The following is a 21273-nucleotide window of genomic DNA, read 5'->3' as shown; positions in this document are numbered from 1 at the left end:
AAAGCAGTATATATATCTTGCTGAATATTGTCTGGGCAACAGGTGATCTTCTGGGATATGAGATGTTAATCACAGTGCTGATATGGCTGTATGAGAGATGGAGACTGGAAGCCTCTGCTGATTTCTCAAACCACATAGGGTGGAGAGCCTAAATCTCACATCAGCCAGCTTAAAAGGCACTTTAAACTGCCAACCTGAGCTAAGCAGAAGCTTCCCCGGGAAAGCTTCTGTGGCTGGGATCACTCGTAAAGTGGCTATCCACTTACCCAGTGTGCCTAAACCGATCTCACTCTATGCCCTGAGGGCCAAGGCTGCAAGGCATCTCTGTCCCTGCCTTTAGGCTGCTCAATCACTAGATTACTCGCCCCCGCCCAATCCTTGCTCTGTGACCCTGAGGGAGGAGCTTGCTGGGGCAGTTCTCCCACAATGGCTCCGCATGGTCCACAGCCAAGGATTATTAGCTCTGTTCAGCTCAGTGGCTCAGTGGCTCAGTCTGGGGCCCTAAACGATGCTTAAAGTCCTCTGCTCTCTTGCCCAAGTTCTCCCAAGGTAGTTCAACTGAGTGCCATGTCCAAAAAAAAAAAAAAAATACTCAAACAGCTCACAGGTAAGGCCTTTCCAGTTTGCAATCTCGCAGCTGTTGTATTTACAGCTGCTGGTGGGATTAGACCGAACGAACACACGCCAACACTTGCCAGTTCTCCATTGCTTTTGTCTTCCTTATGGGGTCCAGAAGTCCCTCGCTGACTCCCTGTGTCTCCAAAGGGATGTTTCTGGGTCGATCCCACCAGCCAGAGATGCCTTATAGTCTCCTCTCCCCGGACTCACCGTGCCCAGTTGCAAGGAAGCTGTTACCAGGCTTCCATCTTGCTCCCTGGTCTTGAACTCTTCTCTATTACTGTTTTGTGAGAGATGTTTTGATGTTCTGGATACAAGTCTCTTATCGGATGTATGATTTTCATATATTTTCTCACATTCTATATATAAGCTGTCTTTTCACTTTCTTGATGGTATTATTTGTGACACAAAAGATTTTAACTTTGACAAAATCAAATTTGTCTGTATTTTTCTTTTGTTGTTTGGGCTATTGGTGTTATAGCTAAGAAACCACTGTCTAATCTAAGGTCTTGATTATTTACACCTGTCTTTCCTTCTAAATTTCATAGTTTTAGCCATTACATGCAGGCCTTTAATCCATTTTAAGTTTAATTTTGTATAAGTGAGAGAATGAATTTCAACTTCATTCTCTTGTATTTGGATATTCAATTGTCCCAGCCCCACTTGTTGAAAACACTATTCTCTCCCCCACTGAATTTAATTGGCACCCTTGTCAAAAATCAGTTGGGCACAGATGTGTAGGTTTATTTCTAGACCCTCAGTTCTGTTCCACCGATATATATGTCTATCCTTATGTTAGTTACACACACTATTTGGATTATTATATTCTTGTGTAAAGTTTTGAAATCTGGAAGTATGAGGTCTCCAAATTTGTTCTTTTTCAAGATTCTTTTGGCAATTCTGGGTCTCCTGAATTTCCATGTGGATTTTAGGTTCAGCTTGTCAATTTCTACAAAGAAATTGGGATTCTGATGGGGATTGTAGTGAGTGAATCCCTATCAGTAGATCAATTTGAGGAATATTGCCATCTTAACAATATTAAGTATTGTGATCCATGACAGTCAACAAATGTCTTTCCATTTGTTTCCATCTTTAATTTCTCATTAATTTTTTTTATTTTTCAGCAAGCAGGTTTTGTACCACTTTTGTTAAATTTATTCCTATATATTTTATTCTTTTGAGGATATTGTAAATGGAATTATTTTCTTGATTTCATTGCAGATTGCTCATTGCAAGTGTATAGAAATAAAATTTTTATATTGATCTTATGGCCTGCAACGTTTTTGAGCACATTTATTAGTTTTAATAGTTTTTTTAGTGGATTCCCTAGGATTTTCTATGTATAAGCTCATGTGGTCCCTGCAAATATAGCTTATTTCTCCCTTTCTAATCAATATGCCTTTTGTTCCTTTTTCTTATCTGATTGATCTGCTAAAGCCTTCAGCATAATGTTCATTAGAAGTGGTGGAAGTGGATACCCTTGTCTTATTCCTGATCTTAGGGAGAAAGGACCCTATGTTTCACCCTTAAGTGTCATGTTATTGTGGGTTTTTCATAGATTCCTTTTGTCAGGTTGAGGAAGTTTTCTTCTATTCCTAGTTCAGGGAATATCTTTATCATGAAAGGGTGTTGGATTTTACCAAATCCTTTTTTTTTTTTTTGTATATTGATATGATTGTATTGTTTCTATTTTCTGTTTTTTGTTCTATTAATATAGTGTATTACATTAATTCATTTTCAGATGTTAAAACAACTTTTCATTCCTGAAATAATCCCACTTGGTGATGGTGTACAATCCTTTTTATATGTCTCCTGGATTTGCTTTGCTAGTAGTTCGTTGAGAATTTTTGCAGCCATATTCATAAAATATATTGGTCTGTAGTTTTCTTGTGATAGTTTTGTAAGTTTTGGTATCAGGGTAATCCTGGCTACATAGAATGAGTTGAGAAGTGTTACCTCCTATTCTATATTTTGAAAGAGTTTGTGAAGAATTGGCATTGATTTTTTTTGTACTGTGACTTGGATGCAAACCAAGGTTTCTGTGGCCACAGTAATTCTTTAAATGTTTGGTAGAATTCACCAGTGAAGCCTTCTGTGTCTGGGCTTTATTTTGTAGATTGTTTTGATTATTAATTCAATTTCTATGTTTATTTGAAGGTGCTAATTCTTCAATGATTTTCAATAGTTTATGTCTTTCTAAGAATTTAGGCATTTCATCTAAGTTGTCCAATTTATTGTCATACAGCTATTCATAGTATACCTTTATAACTTTGTTTTGGTAAGGTTGATTATAATGTCCTTTTACCCATTTTCATTTAGTAATTGGGGTCTTCTCTCTTTTACTCTTTGTCAGTCTAACTAACCAAGGTTCTTTTGAATTCCCATTTGGACTTTGGCCTCCTTCTGCCTGTGTTTAGGAGCCTTGGCCAACATATATGTCTTGTATAGTCAAGAAAATAAGTCTTCTCTACATTCCTGCATGTGGAACTGTCAGCTTGAACACCTAAAGTGGGAGTCCTCAAACTACGGCCCGTGGGCCACATGTGGCCCGCCTAGGACATTTATCTGGACTGCCAGGCATTTTTGCCGCAGCTGCCTGTCCTGCTTAGCAGCCGACTCATCCCAAGGCCCGCAGTCTGGCCCTCCAACAGTCTGAGGGACAGTGAACTGGCCCCCTGTTTAAAATGTTTGAGGACCCCTGACCTAAAGCATACTGTACTCTTCCCTCAGCCAACTGAGGCAGCTTTATTATGCACTAGCAAATGGCTATGGTGCATAATCCCACACTCTCACTGTGGAAATTAAGCTGTAGCCTTTTTAGTATATGGACACCAGCTAAATGTTACTAATTTCTGACTAAATATGAGGGCCGAGGAAAGAGCAAAAGGCCGTGGGCCCTGACCAACTGAGACCCCCAAATATTGTGGGTGAGCCTGGGGCCCAGTCTTCATGAGCATTGTTCACATTGAATCTTGAATGGGAACAGAGGCAAGTTAGAAAAGCAGAGACCTACTGCTGTTCCCACCATATGTCTTCTTGGTCACAGTGTCCAGGACTGTTCTGTGGTTGGCAGGGACTAAGATGACAGGTGGTAAAGCCAGGAAGTCAGGAAAAAAACATTTGGAGTTTTTGCTGTGACAGTGATTCTGGCTGGTATCCTAAGGTCCTTGACTCAGTTGGTTATCTTTCCTCTTTCCTCTGCAAGTCCTAAGCCTGGCTGGTTAGAGCCAAATGTCCACTTAAAGATTGTTAGCCTCAGACTAATGGAAAATTTGTCTGTGCAAGCAGATTCCCATTTTAAAATGGAGCAAAACCTGCCAACATTTCCCTGGTAAGGAAGTGGCAATGAATCAACTCTTAGGGATGGTTGTGTGGTGAGCTTGAAACTCAAACCAAGTGTGACAGCCTTAGCCCCACCCTGGGCTGCTGATTCAGGACCAAGAGGAAGAGGGAACTGCCAGAGTTCACGATTTCTCTAAACAGTTCTTGAAAGAGAAACCACACACTTGTCTTTCTGCCAGCCCTCAAATTGTCCCCTTAGCTGACAGGGGGGCAGCCATTGTCTTTTCTCAGACATGCTAAGGCGGGACTACTTGACTTGAGCTCTGTGTACCTCCAACACATATGTGGAAAGAATTTATAAGGGGTCTGTGAACTTGGAAGGGAAAATTATTTGATCTTTTCTGTACTAAGCACAAACAGAAATTTAGGATTTCCTCAGATTTAGAATGTAGATAACAAACTATAGTAATATTTACAGTATCTGTGACTTTAGCACCAACAGAAATCACAAATGTTTGCATATCATATTGCAGTGGTTGTAAGTATCTCAAAAAACCACTTATGCTCATCACTACTTCAAAATTTCTCATCTGTAGGCTTGGCACCCATAGCACAGTGGTTAAGGTGCCAGCCACATACACCAAAGCTGGTGGGTTCGAACCTAGCCCTGACCAGCTTAACAACAATGACAACTGCAATAAAAAAAAAAAATAGCAGGGCATTGTGTCAGACGCCTGTAGTCCCAGCTACTTGGGAGGCTGAGACAGGAGAATCGCTTGAGTCCAAGTGTTTGAGGTTGCTATGAGCTGTGATGCCATGGCACTCTACTGAGGGCAACATAGTGAGACTCTGTCTCCAAAAAAATCTCATCTGTAGACTTGCCACTAAATCTTATGATTTGATGCATTAAGTAGTAACACAACTAGATTACATTTTTTTTTGAGATAGAGTCTTACTATGTCACCCTTTATAGAGTGCTATGGTATTATAGCTCACAGCAACCTCAAACTCCTGGGCTTAAGTGATTCTCTTGCCTCAGCCTCCCAAGTAACTGGGACTACAGGTGCCCGCCACAACATTGGGCTAATTTTTGTCATTGTTGTTTAGCTGGCCCGGGCCAGGCTCAAACCTGCCAGCCTCCATGTATGTGGCTAACGCCCTACTCACTGGGCTATAGGTGCCAAGCCAAGATTACAGTTTTTTAAAAAATATTTTTCTAACTAGTTCAATATAATTGGTTTCCTTTGAGATTCTACACATGCATTTTATATTATGTACATGAAAATAATATTTTTTTTTTTTGAGACGGAGCCTCAAGCTATCCCCCTGGGTAAAGTGCCGTGGCATTTCAACTCACAGCAACCTCCAACTCCTGGGCTCAAGCCAGTCTCCTGCCTCAGCCTCCCAAGTAGCTGGGACCACAGGTGCCCGCCACGACGCCTGGCCATTTTTTGGTTGCAGCCATCATTGTTGTTTGGCGGGCCCGGGCTGGGGATTCGAACCCGCCACCTTAGGTGTATGTGGCTGGCGCCTTAGCCACCTGAGCCACAGGCGCCGAGCCGAAAATAATATTCTGAGAAGAGGTCTAGAGGTTTCAAGAAACTGCCCGAGGGGTCTGTGTCCTAAAGATTAAGACCCTACCCTGGATCTTGGAGAGCTCCTATTCTTTGGACCTCACTTCAGATCCCCAGAACCGTGCCTATCTTACGAGAGGGTTCAAAAGTGCTTACACGTTAGTGCTGACACCAAGCAGGTTAAACTTTCTGTGCCCAGTTTCTCTTTTCTTTCCTTTTTTTTTTCTTTGAGACAGAGTCTCACTATGTCACTGTCAGTAGATGCTGTGGCATCACAGCTCACAGCAACCTCAAATTCTTGGGCTTAAGCCATTCTCTTGCCTTAGCCTCCTGAGTAGCTGGGACTACAGGCGCCCACCACAATGCCTGGGTTTGTTTTTTTTCACTGTAGTTGTTGTTGTTGTTAGCAGGCCCAGGCAGGGCTCGAACCCTCCAGCCTCAGTGTATGTGACTGGCACCATAACCACCGAGCTACAGGGGCACCAAGCCGAGTGCCCAGTTTCTTAATCTGCAAAAAGGGAAATAAGAATATTTCCTATCTTTTAGGGTGGTTGTTATGATTCAGTGAGTTGAAAAAAGTAAAACACTTAGTGCCCAACATACAGTAAGCACTAACAAGTATTAGCTACTTTTATTGTTGTTGCTGGTTCATGTCGGTTGTCTCATCAATAAATACAATTATTATCTTCATTTTTAGAAAAAGGAAATGGGACTTAGAAGTGAAATAACCACCTGCAGGGTACACAGCAAGGGTGTGGCAGAGCCAGGGTTCAAAGCCAAGTCTGTGTGACTTTTAAGCCCAATGGAGGTCACTTTCCACACACCACTGAGAGGAGATGATGGCCTCCAAAGAGAAGGAAGCCCTCAACAGAATGCCCTCAGCTGGGAAGGAACAACCAGCTTGTGAGCTCTAGCTTTTCTTCCCCGCTTGTCCCATTTTCCACACCTGCAACTTTATCTGGGGGACTTCCAGCTCCACTTGCATACCATCAGTCCTCAGCCAGGTCTTAGGGGACCAGTCCTCCTCCAAAGGCCACTGACAAAGCAGCCTTCATCTATAAAGGGAACAAAGTCCATGCTTTCACACTGAGCCTTGGCCTTGCAGCAATCAACTCACTTTGGAGTCAGGAACCAGTCTGTGCTCCCAGATAGAACTCAAGCCTCACAGACCATGGGGGTAGGAGTAGGGGGTCTGAGGGATAACTCAGAAGGGGAGGGGCTTATCTAGGGAGTGGAGGCAGTTGCATGGAGGAAGTGGTCTTGTTGCTGAGAAGAAAATCGCCTATTAGAGTGAGGCAGGGAGTTTCCATGAATTTTTAAGACAGAGGGAATGGGATATACAAAGGCCCAGAGGCATGAAAGGGTCTGGTATGTAAGAAAAAAGAATGATGTAATTCGGTATATCTGGAATTTGGACTGAATAGAAGAGGGAAGAAGGACAGCATGGGCAAATGAGCCAGCATAGGTAGTTTATGAGCAGATGGTGAAGAATGCCGCAATTGGGCAAGTCTTCCTAAGAGGAAGGAGAGCCACTGAAAAGTTTCTGTTATAGGAACAACAAGAGCAGATCTGTTAAGTTCAAAGGTCCATGGCCCCCAGCCCTGGGCATGTGGAAGGTGGACTGAAGAGAAGGGGCAGAGACTAGAGGCTGGGTAGACGAGCAGGGGGGCTACTTCGGTGTTCTTGTAAGATATATGAGAAGTGGCTGAACTGGGAGGAAGAAGAAGTCTGGATCTTCTGGATACTCTCTCTGGCCTGCCCCATACCCAACAGGCCTCATCTATAAATGATGAGAGGTTAGCAACACTGTAATTGCTGGGGACACTTGCCCTTCTCAAGTTTGGTTGGGGTAAGGTTCCTACAAGTCAAGGCTTCCTGGGGCCAGAGGGCCAGTGTCATGGATTCACATGCTAACACCTTTCATTCTGGCCTCTTTCTCACACTAACAGCCCAAGGCTAGAGCAGAATAAAAAGTACCCTACTTTTTGGCATACCCCCCATCCCCTTTAGTAGAGTTGCTTAAGTGAGGGGTCCTAGCTCTACCTTTGAGTGCAGACAAGAAGGGGAGAATGGAGAAGAGCAATTCAGGACCTGCTCTTTCTGTCAGAGGAAATATCTACCTTCCTAAGCCTTTAAGAGACTTTTTTCTTCCAGGTAGGTCCTGCTATTACCAGGGCAACCAAGATCTGATCAGGATGCAAGAAGTGCTGGTTGGAAGTGAGGCCCACATGCACCTCCCATTTGGGGATAGCCTCTCACCCTGTTAGTGCCTATGCTTATCCCCTGCAGAAGCCCACCCCACCTCCACCCTAGAAGCCAGTTCTGGTGGTCAAGGGTACAAAGGCTATATGGCTCCAATGGACCTTGTTTCTCAGGGCCAGGCTTCTGCAAGCACCCTGTGGCATATCTATGTCAGGAGGGTGCCAACAGCTGTCTTGAGGCAGGTGTCCAGGACGGGTAGCTCACACCAGACCATAGTACATGCTGGGGGATCATTGCACATACTGTGTTTCTTGATCACTTACTGTGTGGAACTGGATCTCTGGGCCAGTTCCTGCTCCAGGGAGCTCTTTGGGAAATCTCAGAACCAAATTGGCCATTAAATATCACCTGGGCTCTATTCTGCAGTGGGCTGGACTGTGTTTGGGCATTGGAATTGCCTAGGGAGCTTTTTATAAATAGAAATTCCTGGAGCTTCTGACTTTATCAGTGTGGGTACAGGTGGAGGGGGCGGGTTAAGAGCATGTGTTCTGAATGTCAGACCGCGGGGTCCACAGTCAACTCAGCAAATGGGGTGAGTGACCTTGAGCCACCTCCCCAACCTCTCAGACACCGGTTTCCTGACTTACAGAGTGAATGAGGAGAACAGTTGAGCCTCTTTACAGGCAGGAATATTTTCTCTGCCTTCCTCCATCTCTTGGGGAGAGAGTTTTTAGGATTCTCACCATCTTTGTCACCCTTCTCTTACCCCTACCCCTTTAATTCCTTCTTCCTTTCTTTCTGATGTATTCTTACTCCTGGCATGCAAAAGTGCTTCTGTGAGTTACAATTTGGTCCCCTTCTGCTGGACAGCCAGGACCCCAGGTGGAGCCTGCCCATCTCCAGGATCCTCCACTACCCTTGCAGCAGCCCAGGACAGCACTGCCGATACAGACCCAGCCCCCATCAACTCAACATTCTGATTTTTGTTTTCACAAGCCTCCAAGCCAGGCTTTTGCAGTTGGTTTTCTGAACTTGACTGCAAGATCTCATACATGACACTAATAAAGGTCTTTTCAGTATATCCTTTCAGGTTAGGAAGACTTTTTGTTGTTGTTGTTGTTTTGGCTGCTGATTCTATTTTGGAAGGGGATCCTCTAGTCCTCCGAGCTTCATGCCACCTACAGATTCCCTTAGCAGGCTGCCTCTAGGTCTCTAGCCAGCAGCCTACTTATTTACTCACTTCATTTATCTATCTAACTAGGGTTAAGATCCTACTGTGGGCTCGGCACCTGTGGCTCAAGTGGCTAAGGCACCAGCCACATACACCTAAGGTGGTGGGTTCAAATCCAGCCCCCACCCGCCAAACAACAATGACAGCTGTAACCAAAAAATAGCCAGGCATTGTGGCAGGTGCCTGTGGTCCCAGCTACTTGGGAGGCGGAGGCAGGAGACTCACTTGAGCCCAGGAGTTGGAGGTTGCTGTGAGCTGTGATGGCACAGCACTCTACCCAGGGAGATAGCTTGAGGCTCTGTCTCAAAAAAAAAAAATCCTACTGTGTACCAAGTATGTGCTGTAATTAGACAGATAAGGAAGCCATGGCCTGAGAGGGGATGGGACTTGGGCTCTTTTCCCTATCCCCACAGTGCCTTTAGCTTCAGGGTTGAGGCAAGGCTGACCCTATTTTTCCTACTTTTCCCCACCTTTTCTGCTTGGCCATACACAATCTGAGCTCATCTCACTACCTGTGACTTCATATGAAATCCCAAGGGTGGCCAGTATAGTGGTTCATGTCTGTAATCCTAGCACTCTGGGAGGCCAAGGTGAGAGGATCACTTGAGCTCAGGAGTTCAAGACCAGCCTGAGAAAAGCAAGACTCCATCTCTACTAAAAATAGAAAAATTAGCCAAGCATCATGACAGACACTTATAGTTCCAGCTACTCAGGAGGCTAAGCAGGAGGATCGCTTGAGCCCAGAAGTTTCAGGTTGCTGTGAACTATGATGACACCATGGGACTCTAGCCTGAGTAATAGAGTGAGACTCTGTCTCAAAAAAAAAAAAAGGGGGGGAATAAGAAAAGAAATCCCAGGGTTGCTGGAGACCTTCTCTGACCCCCCTGAAATATAACAGGGAGCCCCAGTATTCACTGATGAAGCTTACAGATATATAACCCTGTCCCTCTCTAGAAGGGGCAGTCAGCCACATACTTCGTTGCTTTGGCAATGACTAAGCATCCACTCTGGTTTAGGCTCAAGCTTGTCAGGGCCCTATCCTGGGAGACAGGGTGTACAGTGTTGAGAGAATATGGGTTTGGGGGTCACAAAGACCCAAATACCCCATGGAACCAGTATCTCTGAAATTCATGTCCCTCCACTTTAAAAGGAGACACTGTCACCTGCCTGGCTGAATTGTGCCAGTAAGATGAGATGATGTTGGTGAAAGTGCCTGGCACATGGTCAGAAACTCACGGGTTTCTTCCTTTCTCTTAAAGGAACAAAGCAAATGTGCCTCTGAAACTAGGGGCTATTTTTCTACTGAAATCCTGAAAACCTGTGGAGAGAGGAGGACAGGGCAGAACCAGGAGACCAGCCTGATCTACAAGATAGTAGATCCAGTGGAATGGGAAGGAGACAGAGAGGAGCTATGTCCTTGGAGCTAATGGGCAAACGTGAGGCTGCAAAGGAGCCACTCATTAGCTGTCAACCTTAGGCAAGTTACTTCTCTCTCAACCTCTTTAAGATGAAGAGAAGGACAGTGCCTCCCCCACCCACAGGATTATTATCAGGATGAAATACAGTAAGGGATGGGGAGGGCTAGGCACAGCACTCATAACTAGTAAAGGCTAGTGAGTGTTCCCACTCACTTCCCCAAGGAAAATGTCCAATTCATGCTGGGAAACTTGGGCAAATCCCAGATGGGATTCAGTTTCTTCTGCCCCCTCAGTCAGAGAGGAGCAGTGAGATCTTGCTGGGAGGGCCTCTACACAGACTGCACAGCACACAGGCATCCCATAGCGCCACCTAGTGCCAAAAAGTGGCACCACCTTGCCTGACCTCTCTCCAAAGTCGTGTGTGTGTGTGTGTGTGTGTGTGTGTGTGTGTGTGTGTTTTGGGGGGGGGTGCTTTCACCAGAAGGGAGGGAGAGATAGGCCACTCATATTCCCAGTAAGTATGAACTCATGCTATTTTTCAAGATGCCCACTCTACTTCCTTCCCAACAATTTCTCCCATCCCAAATGTAGGCAAGGTCCCTTGAGCCTTGCCAGGCCTTAGTTTCCTCATCTGAGGATTTCAAGACTTCAGGCTAGGTTGCTTCAGGCAGGGGGCCTTGGAAGTACAGGATGCCTACTGGGTACCCATCTATACTTGTTAAATAACCAAGACAGACTCAATCTTTACACACCCTTTATATTTTTATTGAGGAAAGAAAGCTTTAGCATACAGAGCAATGTCTTATTTTCACAACACAGTAATGCAACAGTAACACATTTATCTCTGAGTTACCTCCAGAGCCTCTGGGAGTCCTTGGGCTGCCTTCATACCCTTGCATGCATCCCCTCCTCCCACCCCTCTTTCAACCCAAGAAAGTTTGCCCCAAACCCATAGTTCCTCTTACAGCTCTTACATCACAACAAATATTGAAGATCTTGGAAAGGGGGAAGAGGGTCAAAGGGAAATCCAAGCCCCTCCTGCCCCCAGAGGGCCAGAAACCAGCTCACTGCTCATCTTCTCTGTCCCTGGCTGAGGCTCCAAGGGTTCAGGGTGAGAAGCACCATGCAAACAGGCATGAGGGCTCCCTGGAAGTAGGGGTACAAGGTACCCATCCTTCATACTCTTCCACAGGGATGTGGGACAGCAGGGACAGTGTGTTGGCCATCAGTAAATAGGGTCCACAGCCTTGAAGAACAGCAACTCCTCTTCTGGAATGCTCTTCTGGGAAAATAAAGCTGGAAAACAGACAAAATTTTCTTTACAAGGTTATTTACTCCTGCCCTGGTGGGGATGGGGGAAACCAGATAATTGAAATGTCCAACAAATTAGGAGAATGCTTAAATTATTCAGTATGCATGACTGCACAGGTGGCAGCCATTTTAAATACTGCTGATCAAGAGCAAAGCAGGATGATCTCAGCTTTGAGAAGACACAGCAAGAACAATCTAGAAAGAAGGCAGCAAGGTGTTAAATAGTGCTTGCATCTGTGTGGTGGGATTCTGAATGTTTGGGTTTTCTCCTTTGGCCTTATAGTTTTCTCTATTTTCCGAATTTTTGGTACTGATTATGTATTACTTTTCTCTTTAGAGAGGAGGGACCTTTTGAAAAGGTAGCAACAGATTAAAGGAACCCAACTCCACTGATCCCTAGGTAGAGAAACAAAAGTAGTCAAGAGAAAGGCATCTTACCTCCCAGTGATGAATAGAGACCTCACCAGAAACCAGTCAGAAGACTGGGTTTCTCTGTGACTCCTCTTCCTCCAACTCCTTCCTCTTACCACCAGGCCCAAATCGTAAGGCTGGCTGAAGTTATCTTTCACATTCCAGTGAGGAACAGAGGTTTGATGTTTCCTTCCCTCTAGCCAGACACTTTGGCTGCACCTGCCTAGCTGCCAGGCACTGTGCAGAAAGTTCAGTGTCCGGGGCAATTCAGGCCAATAGTGGATTTGGCTGGCATTTTGTGGCCAGAGCTGACATAGCAAATGTGTATTTTTCATCGTAGAAGCAGTGTTTTCTGGACCCAAAGGCAAGCAGCAGATCTCTTTTTAAAGGCACCTGGGTTTGTACCCAGAAGTCCTAGGAACTCCTAGGAGGCAGTCACCCTCTTATGCCTCACTGTTTAATCAAAGCACAGCAGGAGGCCAAGGGTTGACTCTCCTGTGAGACACACAAGGGTGTCCCAGGTATGAGGCTGCAGTGGATGCAGTCTCTTCAAAGCCAACCTTTCTCTCTCCTCTCAGAACTATGGAATCCTTTAAGTCAAAGGGAGTTAAAGAACAGGCTGTAGGCCCTCCCTCTTTGGCTGTCCCAGAAGGAAAGGCCAGTTAGGCCCCCTCTGCAGCCCTAAGGATGGAAAGTCTCCTGCAAAGACCTTTGACTGGGAACTAAAGTCCAAGCCTTGGCTAGGGGAGGAGACCACCAGGAAAGAGTTACTCTTTATAACGGTAAACTGAATTGTTGCTACTTCTTTCTCCTCCCTTACCCCACAACTGCCTACCCTTTAGACAACAAGGAAAGGGGTAGAGCCTGCAATGTTGGACACTGTCCACCAGGGATGCAGTGTGGTTTGGAGAGGAGAGGGCCCCAGGTTTGGCAATCTGGTCCCAGGAGCCCTAATACAAGAGTCTATGCAAAGGTAAACTCAAGTGCTGGAAATGGAACCAGCTTGCACAATTAGTCAAGGACAAATCTCAGTCAAGTTATCCACTTGACATGTGGCTTTTCACACTCTCACTGGACTAGATGCAGGGTCCTCTACCAGGCCCTTCTGCTGGAGGTGTGACATGAAATGACTGAAGGCTTCTAGGTACATTTCTTAATATCATCCTGCTCGCCGTCCATTACATCTAGTGTTACTGGCCTCAGTGGCTTTAGAAGTTCAGTGTAGCCTGTCCTTTGGATCACTGGGGCAGATCAGTGAGGCACTGGGTGAAGTCCTGGTAAGCCAGTCAGAGGATAAAACTGTAGAACATAGAGCAAATAAACATAGGAGAGGTGATGGTTAGGAACAATTAGAGGGAAAATGTAAGAGAGTGACCAGTTCATTTATGGGAACAGGCCCAGAAACCTGCTCTCTAGCTGTGGCAGGACTGAACAGAGGGAGCTATTGCTGATCCCTCCTTTCCCAAGTGGCCCTGGTTGGGCACATGTCACTCTCTAGTCTTGGTTGCAAGATGGTCTAGAGTTTGTAGGTCTTCTTCAGGTTCTGCAGGTCTAGAAATCCCTTAAGTACTGGTCAGCAGATGGGGCAGGTATGGCAGCAACAGCAGGGACAGGGGACACAGAAGAAGGGTGTGTTCCAAGTGGCCATCTTGCCCCACCACTCACACTCGAATTCGGCCACGGGCAGCTCGGTGGCCCCCCTGTCTTGGAGTAAGGCGGAATAGCACCGGGGGGCGTCTTCGAATTTGGCGTTGCCCCAAACGACCAGCCCGGCGAATCAGCGGTGGTGAGCTATAGAATGGTGAATTAGTGCCTGGAAGGCCTTCCAGAAGTGGGACTCGATTCTGGTTCCTCCATCTGCTAGCCTGTATTATGGGAGGTGATGCACCCAGGAAATTTTCGGCATAATTGCCACTTATGGGGCCAGAAGTCTGGGATGATGCGTGGGCAAAGGTAGGCTCCATTTCCATCAGGTCATCTAGGTCATCATCTTGGGCTTCATCCAGGGGCTCCTCCTCCTCACCATAGGTCTCCACCATCTCTGGCTCCTGCCTGGGCTCCTGCTCTGGTTTCTGGCCCCCATCCTCAACTTCATCTTCCTCCTCATCCTCCTCTTCATCTTCATTCATCTTCCTCATATCCTCCTCCACTTTCTGTTTCATCTCCTTCTCTTCCTCCTTTTTCCTCATGTCTTCCTCCTTCATCTCCTCTTCCTCTTTCTCTCTCATCTCCTGCTGAAAAGCCCTCATGCGCCTCCGCTGGTCTTTGGGATGAAGCCTGTGTCTTTGTGCCTGTTGATCTTCATCCTCACTGTAGTACTCTTCATCTTCACTTTCATCCTCATTATGGCTCGGAGCAAAAGGGAAGAGGATATTGCGAACCCCAGGGAGCGGAATTGGCTTGGGGGCACGTACCTTTCTCTCTATCTCCACACATTCAAGGATCAATTCATCCAAGTCCGCCATTTCAGTTGACCATAACAGCTCCTTGCGGAAGAATTCTGACAGGCCTTTGAGGAATTGATTTTGGAGGCGGCAGTCATCCCAAGACAAGAATTGGGCCAGGAACTGAAAAGCATCTGCATAGCTGCCGATGGTACAGTCTCCCTGCTTGAGCTTGCGGATGGCCTTCTTAGCCACACGTGGGGGGATGGGGCCACAGAATTTTTTACGGATTTCATCCAGGAAGCCCGGGAAGTTGGCATGCAGGGGGCTTCCTTCCTGGGTGACTGAGATGGCCCAGTCCTCGGCTTCCCCAGTGAAAAAGGAGATCAGAAAGGCCACCCGCTCGGCACCCCCGGGGAAATGATCCTCATGGTCAGCTATGAAGGTCTCTAGCTGCATCAAGAATTCTGCGAGGTAGACTGGGTCGCCTGAAAACGGCTCTAACTCAGGCCGCTGTAGCGGCGGCAGAGGGGCCTCTGGGGGCGACTCCTTTGACGCGGGCGGGGGCACTGCCGGAAGGGGCGCGATGGTCCCGTCAGGGGTGCTGCAATCCTGAATCACGTTAATCAAAAGATCATCCGAGACATACTCGGGCTCAACGCGAGTTGAGGGAGGCCAACACAAGAAGGGCAGTTCTCCCTGGGGAATGGTGTCGATCTCACTGAGCGGGAACTCAAAGTTCTCCTCCGCAAGGACGGGCACAATGGGTACTGGCCAGCGGATGTAGCTCGAGACATTGCCTCGCAAAGAATTAACCTCGGCCAGGGCTCTTCCAAGCTGAAGGCCCAAATTGGCATTCTCCCCGCGCAGGGCATTTAATTCTTCTCGCAGGGCTACATTGGCCATGCGGAGGCTATTGAGGTTTCCTGCCGCCTCGGACATCTTGACCAGCTTGGTGACCCTGGATCTCGGGGCAGGGACGGGGAGCTACTGGCAGCTGGAGGAGGCCGAAATGTGGCGGCTGGTGAAGGAGAGACCAGGCCACACCCACGGGGGCGAACACGGAGGGCGGCGCTCCGGACCGAGGGCCCGAAGGCTCTGCTTGGGGCGTGTTACCTCGTCGCAGGGGTCGTAGAGGGCGGGCAGCGGCGCTGGGCCGGGAAGCGCCAAGCGGAGGGTGAGGTCGACTCGGCGGCGGCAGCGGGGCGGCTGGGCGTGCGGAGGCTGGCAGAGCTGGAGGGACCCCACTGCGGCAGGATCTGTGGAGGAAAAGTCCTGCAGACTGCGATACCCCGCCTTTTAAGCGCAGCCTAGCACTCCGCCCCCCCCACCCGCAGGGGCGGGTCTTAGGGAAACGCGGACGCCCACTGGCCGCAGCTCGCCTCTCCCCCTACCTCGGTAGCGCCTCTCACTGACTCTCTCCTTCCCTAACTGCAGCTAACTCGGGTCGGGAAAATGCGACAGCGACTGCCCACTCGAGGTCGTCATGGCGACAGCCAGTGAACGTGTTCCTCTCCTCGGGCAGGCCCCAGAGTGTAGAAGAGCTGCTTCGCGAGGCGCAGCTCAATCTCCAGAGCCTGTTGCAAGGTACTGAGAGGGAGGGGGCCGCAGCCAGAGCCCAGAGGCAAAATGCGCAGCGACAGGAGGGAGGCAAAGAGGAAAGAGGACACAGGAACCAGCAAGAGAAAAAGAGAACAGTTTAAAACCTATCGACAAACATCACAGTTTCCATCTTTCGCTTTTCAGGCTAGTAATTCTTAAGGAGTCTATTTCCAGCAACCCCCCCCCTCCATTTTTAAGCTCTGAAGTCCATGGGGAAAACAAGGACAGAGGCAGAGGGTCAAGCTATTCACAGAGAACTGGGTGGGAAACTCCCACATTCCCTCCAACCCTCCTTTTGCCACATTGCCCATGCCTTTGGAATCCTGGCACCAGAAAACAAAGGGGCCATCTGCAGAGTCTCTCACTCTGGGCTTCACTCACTCTGCTCTTACAATAACCTTGTCCACATGCCTCCTGGGTAGCTACTGCCTCATCAAAGTAAGTCCAATACACAGCACCCAGGGGTGACCTATTTTCTCCTAACCAGGCTGAGCTTCTTGACGTAAAGACTCATCCAAGTGCAGGGTTTCCAGAAGCACTTGGCACAGGACTGTATCCCCCAAGAGGTGCTCAGTGGATGTTAAATGCAAACAGAGGTCTCGTCAGCTCTAATTCACCTATACCAATGAAGGTTAACAATAATGGAGAATAGAAAACTGCCAGTGGGCCACCAACTGGACTACAGCCCCAACCCCCACCTTCCCGCCAGGGCAGTGATGACCTTAGAGAAGCAAGAAGCCAGGGACAGCATAAGCCTTGTGTTCAGATAACAGAAGAGCTGCTGTGCAGAAAAAAGACTCTAGGCTTATGCCTGTAATCCTAGCACTCTGAGAGGCAGAGACAGGTAGATTGTCTGAGCTCAGGAGTTCAAGAACAGCCTGAGCAAGAGTGAGATTCCGGTCTCTAAAAATAGCCAGGTGTTGTGGCGGGCACCTGTAGTCCCAGCTACTTGGGAGGCTAAGGCAAGAGAATTGCTTAAGCCCAAGAGTTTGAGGTTGTTGGGAGCTGTAACACCACAGCACTCTATTGAGGGTGACAAAGTGAGACTCTGTCTCAAAAAAAAAAAAAAAAGAGAGAGAGAGAGAAAGAAAAAGACTCAGTGTGCTCCATGTTGTTACCACAGCAGAATTAAGACCAGTGGGTGGAAATCCAGAGAGAGGCAGGTTTCACCTCCAGATAAGGAAGAACTTCTCGAACACACCTGACAGCCCCAACTGTCCCTAGAAGGAATGAGCTGCCTTGGGAGGGAGAGAGCGCCCCTTCCCTACAGGTGTGTGCAATAGGAATGAAGAAGCACCTGGAAGGGCTGCTGAGGAGGGAGTCTGGGCACAAAATGGGGTGTTGGACTAGAGAACACCAAGAGCAACCCTGAGTTTCTACAATTCTAAAAGAGTCTTTGTTTAATTGTACATAGAGCACAGGTGTTCATTCTTTACTCTTGCTTTCTTTGTTTATTCATTAAATACATCCCTTCAGTGAAACCCATTCAAATCTTATACATTCGCCTTATTACCTGACAGTGTCCCTGAACTTCTTCCTCTTCTATGCCACTACCTTCTCCTTTCCTCTCTTCCACATTAGTCCTCCTAGACCTGACCCCACCCTTAGTGGGACTAAGGCTCAGGGAAGCAGGCCCACAAATGCTCAAGTAAGACTTCTTGGCATTCAAGAGAAAATTCCAGACTGGACTTCCCTGTGCAAATCTCCTCTTGCTGCACACAGGTCATTCCCTTGGTAGGCTTGCAGAAAACTGGAAGAGCTGTAGGGCTTCAAAGAGAAGACTTTGCAGTCTAAAGGAGCTAAAGGTGTCTGCATCCTGAGTCTCTTCTCCAAGTTGAGCACTTAGGGTAGGGGCCATTGAGATAAGGGCTTGGTCCCTAAACCAGCACAGATTGAAATTTATGGACTTTCTTTCCTCTTCGGCCCTCATAATCCTGGGAAGCAGGCACTTTTCCATTTCTGAATCCAGTGGCTCAGGAGCCAGGAAATAGGCTTTATTATAGAAACTGTGCAGTCAAGCCTGGTGGCTAATGCAGAGGCACCAGCTCATGGTCCTTCCCCAGCCCAGTGCCCAGCCAGGACCCCCTAGAGTGTGTCTCCACTCTGCTATTTTTCAGAAGAATTTGAGGAACAGTACTCCGAGGCCAGACTTCTGGGGCAGACCTTCCGCTCTTCAGATGAGGCCCCCAGGCCCACCCCCAGCCCAAGGCCCCAGTCTGCCAGGCGTGTGGAGTTTGTATTGATGGTGAGTTGCCTCTTCCCCCTCCTGGGAAAGCCAGCATGCACTCAGTGACAGGAGATCTCAGGCTGCTTACGTTACCTACTGGAAGTTGCTGCTCACCTTTGCTGACCAGCAGAGCTACTCTGAGGCCCCACTGGGATGGGCCTTGCACAGCAGCCTGGCAGCCTCTGCACATTCTCCTGCCTCCCAGATGAAGCCTCCACAACCCTACCTAAGCAAGCATCCTGTGAGCAGCGGCTCATTGCCAGGCAGGAGCACACCCTTTTCATCACCTTCTTTCCCAACAGCCTACAAAACAGCAGCTGAGTGAGGATGAGACCACCACCCAGGGTGTGAGGGCCCCTGAGGCCGTGCTGGGCCTGCCTACCACAGCCGTCAAGCAAACTGCCTGGAATAGCCCCTTCCCTCTGCCCATCCTAGAGGACAAGCGGTGGCCTCAGCCTTGCTCCACACAGTCTGACATTGTGCCCATCAATGTCTCTGGTAGAGTTGCTTAGCACCACCTCTGTCTGCTTCCCTCTATGCTAGCTACTACAGACCATCCTCTCCGATGCTGGGGGAGGGAGTAAGACTTTCTTTGCTACTGGCTTACCCTGTGCTGTCACGGTTATGGCTCTTACCAGGGAATGGAGGCATGCAGAAGAGGGGGCTCTGGCTGCTTTCTTCACTCCCTACTGGCACTGCCACACTAACTGAGACAATTTGATAGCAAACCGTTTTCTTAACAGAAAGCTCCAAAACTTTCTATAAACTTATGTGCTCTTCAGAGCATACATAAAAACTTATTAATTTGTGAGTTCTATTTGGGTTGGGGAGAGACCACTTCTTGCACCCAAAGCCAGGTTTGGAGTACACCAATAGGAGCCAGAGAGGGATAAAGGGGTTCAGAATGCTGGTGGTAAAAAGGAGGTCACTCCCAGGCACAGACCAGAGGACTTGTGGCACTTGCCCTAGATGCTGGTCTTCTAGCCAGGTGGCCTCCTCAACTTGTTTGGCAAGTTTTTCAAGAATAGAATAGCAGAAAGATACTAAGGCCAAAAAGACCAAAAGGGGACCCAGTACAGCCTCAAGAGTGGGGAAAATGGTGTACATAGTCCAGCTGGCTGTGGCTCTGGGGGCACGTGGCACACTGTACCATATGCATTGTTAATTCATGCTCCACACTCCATTGGCTATAAGGGAAAGAAAAGGAGGCCAGTCATTTTCTTTTCTTTCCTTTTTCAGATTAATATGAGGTACAAACGATTAGGTTACATTGTTTGCATTTGTTAGGTAAAGTCCCTGTTGTAGTTGTGCCCCCTCACTGAGGCCAGTCATTTTCAAAAGGACATAAGGCCAATGATCTGATAAAACCAGGGCAAGACCTCAGTAACTCAAAGGGACCAGAAGGACCTTGGGAGCCAACACCAGTCCTTGCTATGCTGGAAAATGTTAATGAAGACAATGAGGACAGCTCTAGTCACATTTGGCATTGCTTCCTGGATATGGGGTCATCCACTACCACTACTGTCATTTCAGGAAATCAGAGGCAGGAAATAGAGCCCATAGCTTAGGGAGATGTGCTGAAAGGAGTAAGGACTGATAAAGAAAGACTCATAAAGTGATGTTAAGTGCTCTCTTTCTGAATGTCTATCTTAATCTGAAGGAGGCTATCTCTGAGTTTTGCCCAGAGAGCCTCTTGCTGGCTCATGTGTACATATGTGGCCATGTGGCCAGGGTGAAGGGTCCGGTTAGCCAGCTTCTGGATGACAGACAGGGAAGGGAACTATATACCTCACCCCATGGCCCTACCTCACCCTGACTCTGCCCCAGTCATTTCCCAGAAGCCAAAGACTGGCCTAGCACTTTAAGAGAAATAGAGCTCATTTACTACGCTGAGGCCAACTTTGGTAAAATGTGACCAACTGGCTATGGGACAGAATATCAGGCATTTTCCTGGATGGTAAAACACAGTAGGGCAGCTTCTTGGAGACACTTGCTTCACCTGGTCTATATAAAGGCTTTCTCTAAGAAATGATCACAGTCAAGCAACATTTAGTCTCAGCCCCTCCTCCTCACTGATGGCTCTCACCCCTGGCTCTCACCTGTGGCTGTATATCTGAATAATCACCCAAGAACTTCTAGAGAATGATTCTACCTGAATTCTACTCCCAGAGATTTAAGTGTTCTGGGTTGGGGTCTACGTAATTGAGATTCCAAAGCTGCCCAGCTTGTTTTAATATGTAGCCAGGGTTGAAAACCACTGTCCCAGCCCACCTAAGACTTACAGGTGACCTGGATGGAGCCTATGAAACCCAGCATGTATGTCAGATCCAAATGGGGAGGGACGGGGAAGAAACGCTGCTTGTCTTGGACACTATTCATGCTCATCGCTACTGCCATCATCCATTCTCTCTACCTCAGGCCAGTTTCCACTGTACTTTAAACAGAAACCAGGATGCACCCAAGTGTCTTTATTTTGGCTACAGGGCAGCAGTTTGATAAACATGCAAGTTTGCGACACTCCTTGTTTAACACAGAAACAGCCGTGAACCCTAAGTCCACCCTGAGGCGGAGGCGGACCATTATTGGATTCTCTAACTTTTCCCAGCGAGACCAAGGTGACCCCACCACAGCTGATCCCCTAGACCCCTCCCCATGCCCACTCCCACCATCCTGCCACCCAGGTGGTACTGTCATGATGGGGAACAAGAATAATTGGGGGGGGGGCAGGAAGAGGACTGTGGATGTCCTGAAAAAGCCAATGTAGTCCTTAAGAATAGCCAAGGGGGCTGAGCGGTGGCTCAGGCCTGTAATCTTGGCACTCTGGGAGGCCGAGGCAGGTGGATTGCTTGAGCTCACAAGTTCAAGACCAGCCTGAACAAGAGCAAGAGCCCATCTCTACTAAAAATAAAAAAACTGAGGCCAGAGGATTGCTTGAGCCCAAGAATCAGAGGTTGCTGTGAGCTCTGATGACGCCATGGCATTCTACCCAGAGCAACAAAGTAAGACTCTGTCT

General features: G+C 47.8%; 2 protein-coding genes across 2 annotated transcripts in view; one reads left to right on the top strand and one right to left on the bottom strand.

The window, feature by feature from the left end:
* The window catches only part of NHSL2 (NHS like 2), a 309715-nt gene that overhangs the window by 280523 nt on the left and 7919 nt on the right, over positions 1-21273 (top strand). The window contains exons 3-6 of the mRNA XM_003803450.3: positions 15869-16018; positions 18151-18278; positions 18563-18758; positions 20744-20875. Coding sequence (XP_003803498.1) covers positions 15869-16018; positions 18151-18278; positions 18563-18758; positions 20744-20875 — 606 coding nt within the window. The remainder of the gene's footprint in view (positions 1-15868; positions 16019-18150; positions 18279-18562; positions 18759-20743; positions 20876-21273) is intronic.
* Positions 11069-15697, bottom strand: RTL5 (retrotransposon Gag like 5). The gene is made up of 2 exons (XM_012813817.2): positions 12075-15697; positions 11069-11621 (listed from the first exon to the last, which is right to left on the bottom strand). Exon 1 carries the CDS (start codon positions 15371-15373, stop codon positions 13709-13711), a length of 1665 nt encoding a protein of 554 aa, XP_012669271.1. The 5' UTR covers positions 15374-15697; the 3' UTR covers positions 11069-11621; positions 12075-13708.

The sequence above is a fragment of the Otolemur garnettii genome, unplaced genomic scaffold, assembly GCF_000181295.1.
Source record: "Otolemur garnettii isolate 467f Iridium unplaced genomic scaffold, OtoGar3 scaffold00306, whole genome shotgun sequence".
NCBI classification, from domain to species: domain Eukaryota; kingdom Metazoa; phylum Chordata; class Mammalia; order Primates; family Galagidae; genus Otolemur; species Otolemur garnettii.
The sequence above is the reverse complement of the archived record's forward strand: the minus strand, read 5'-3'. Positions and strand labels throughout refer to the sequence as shown.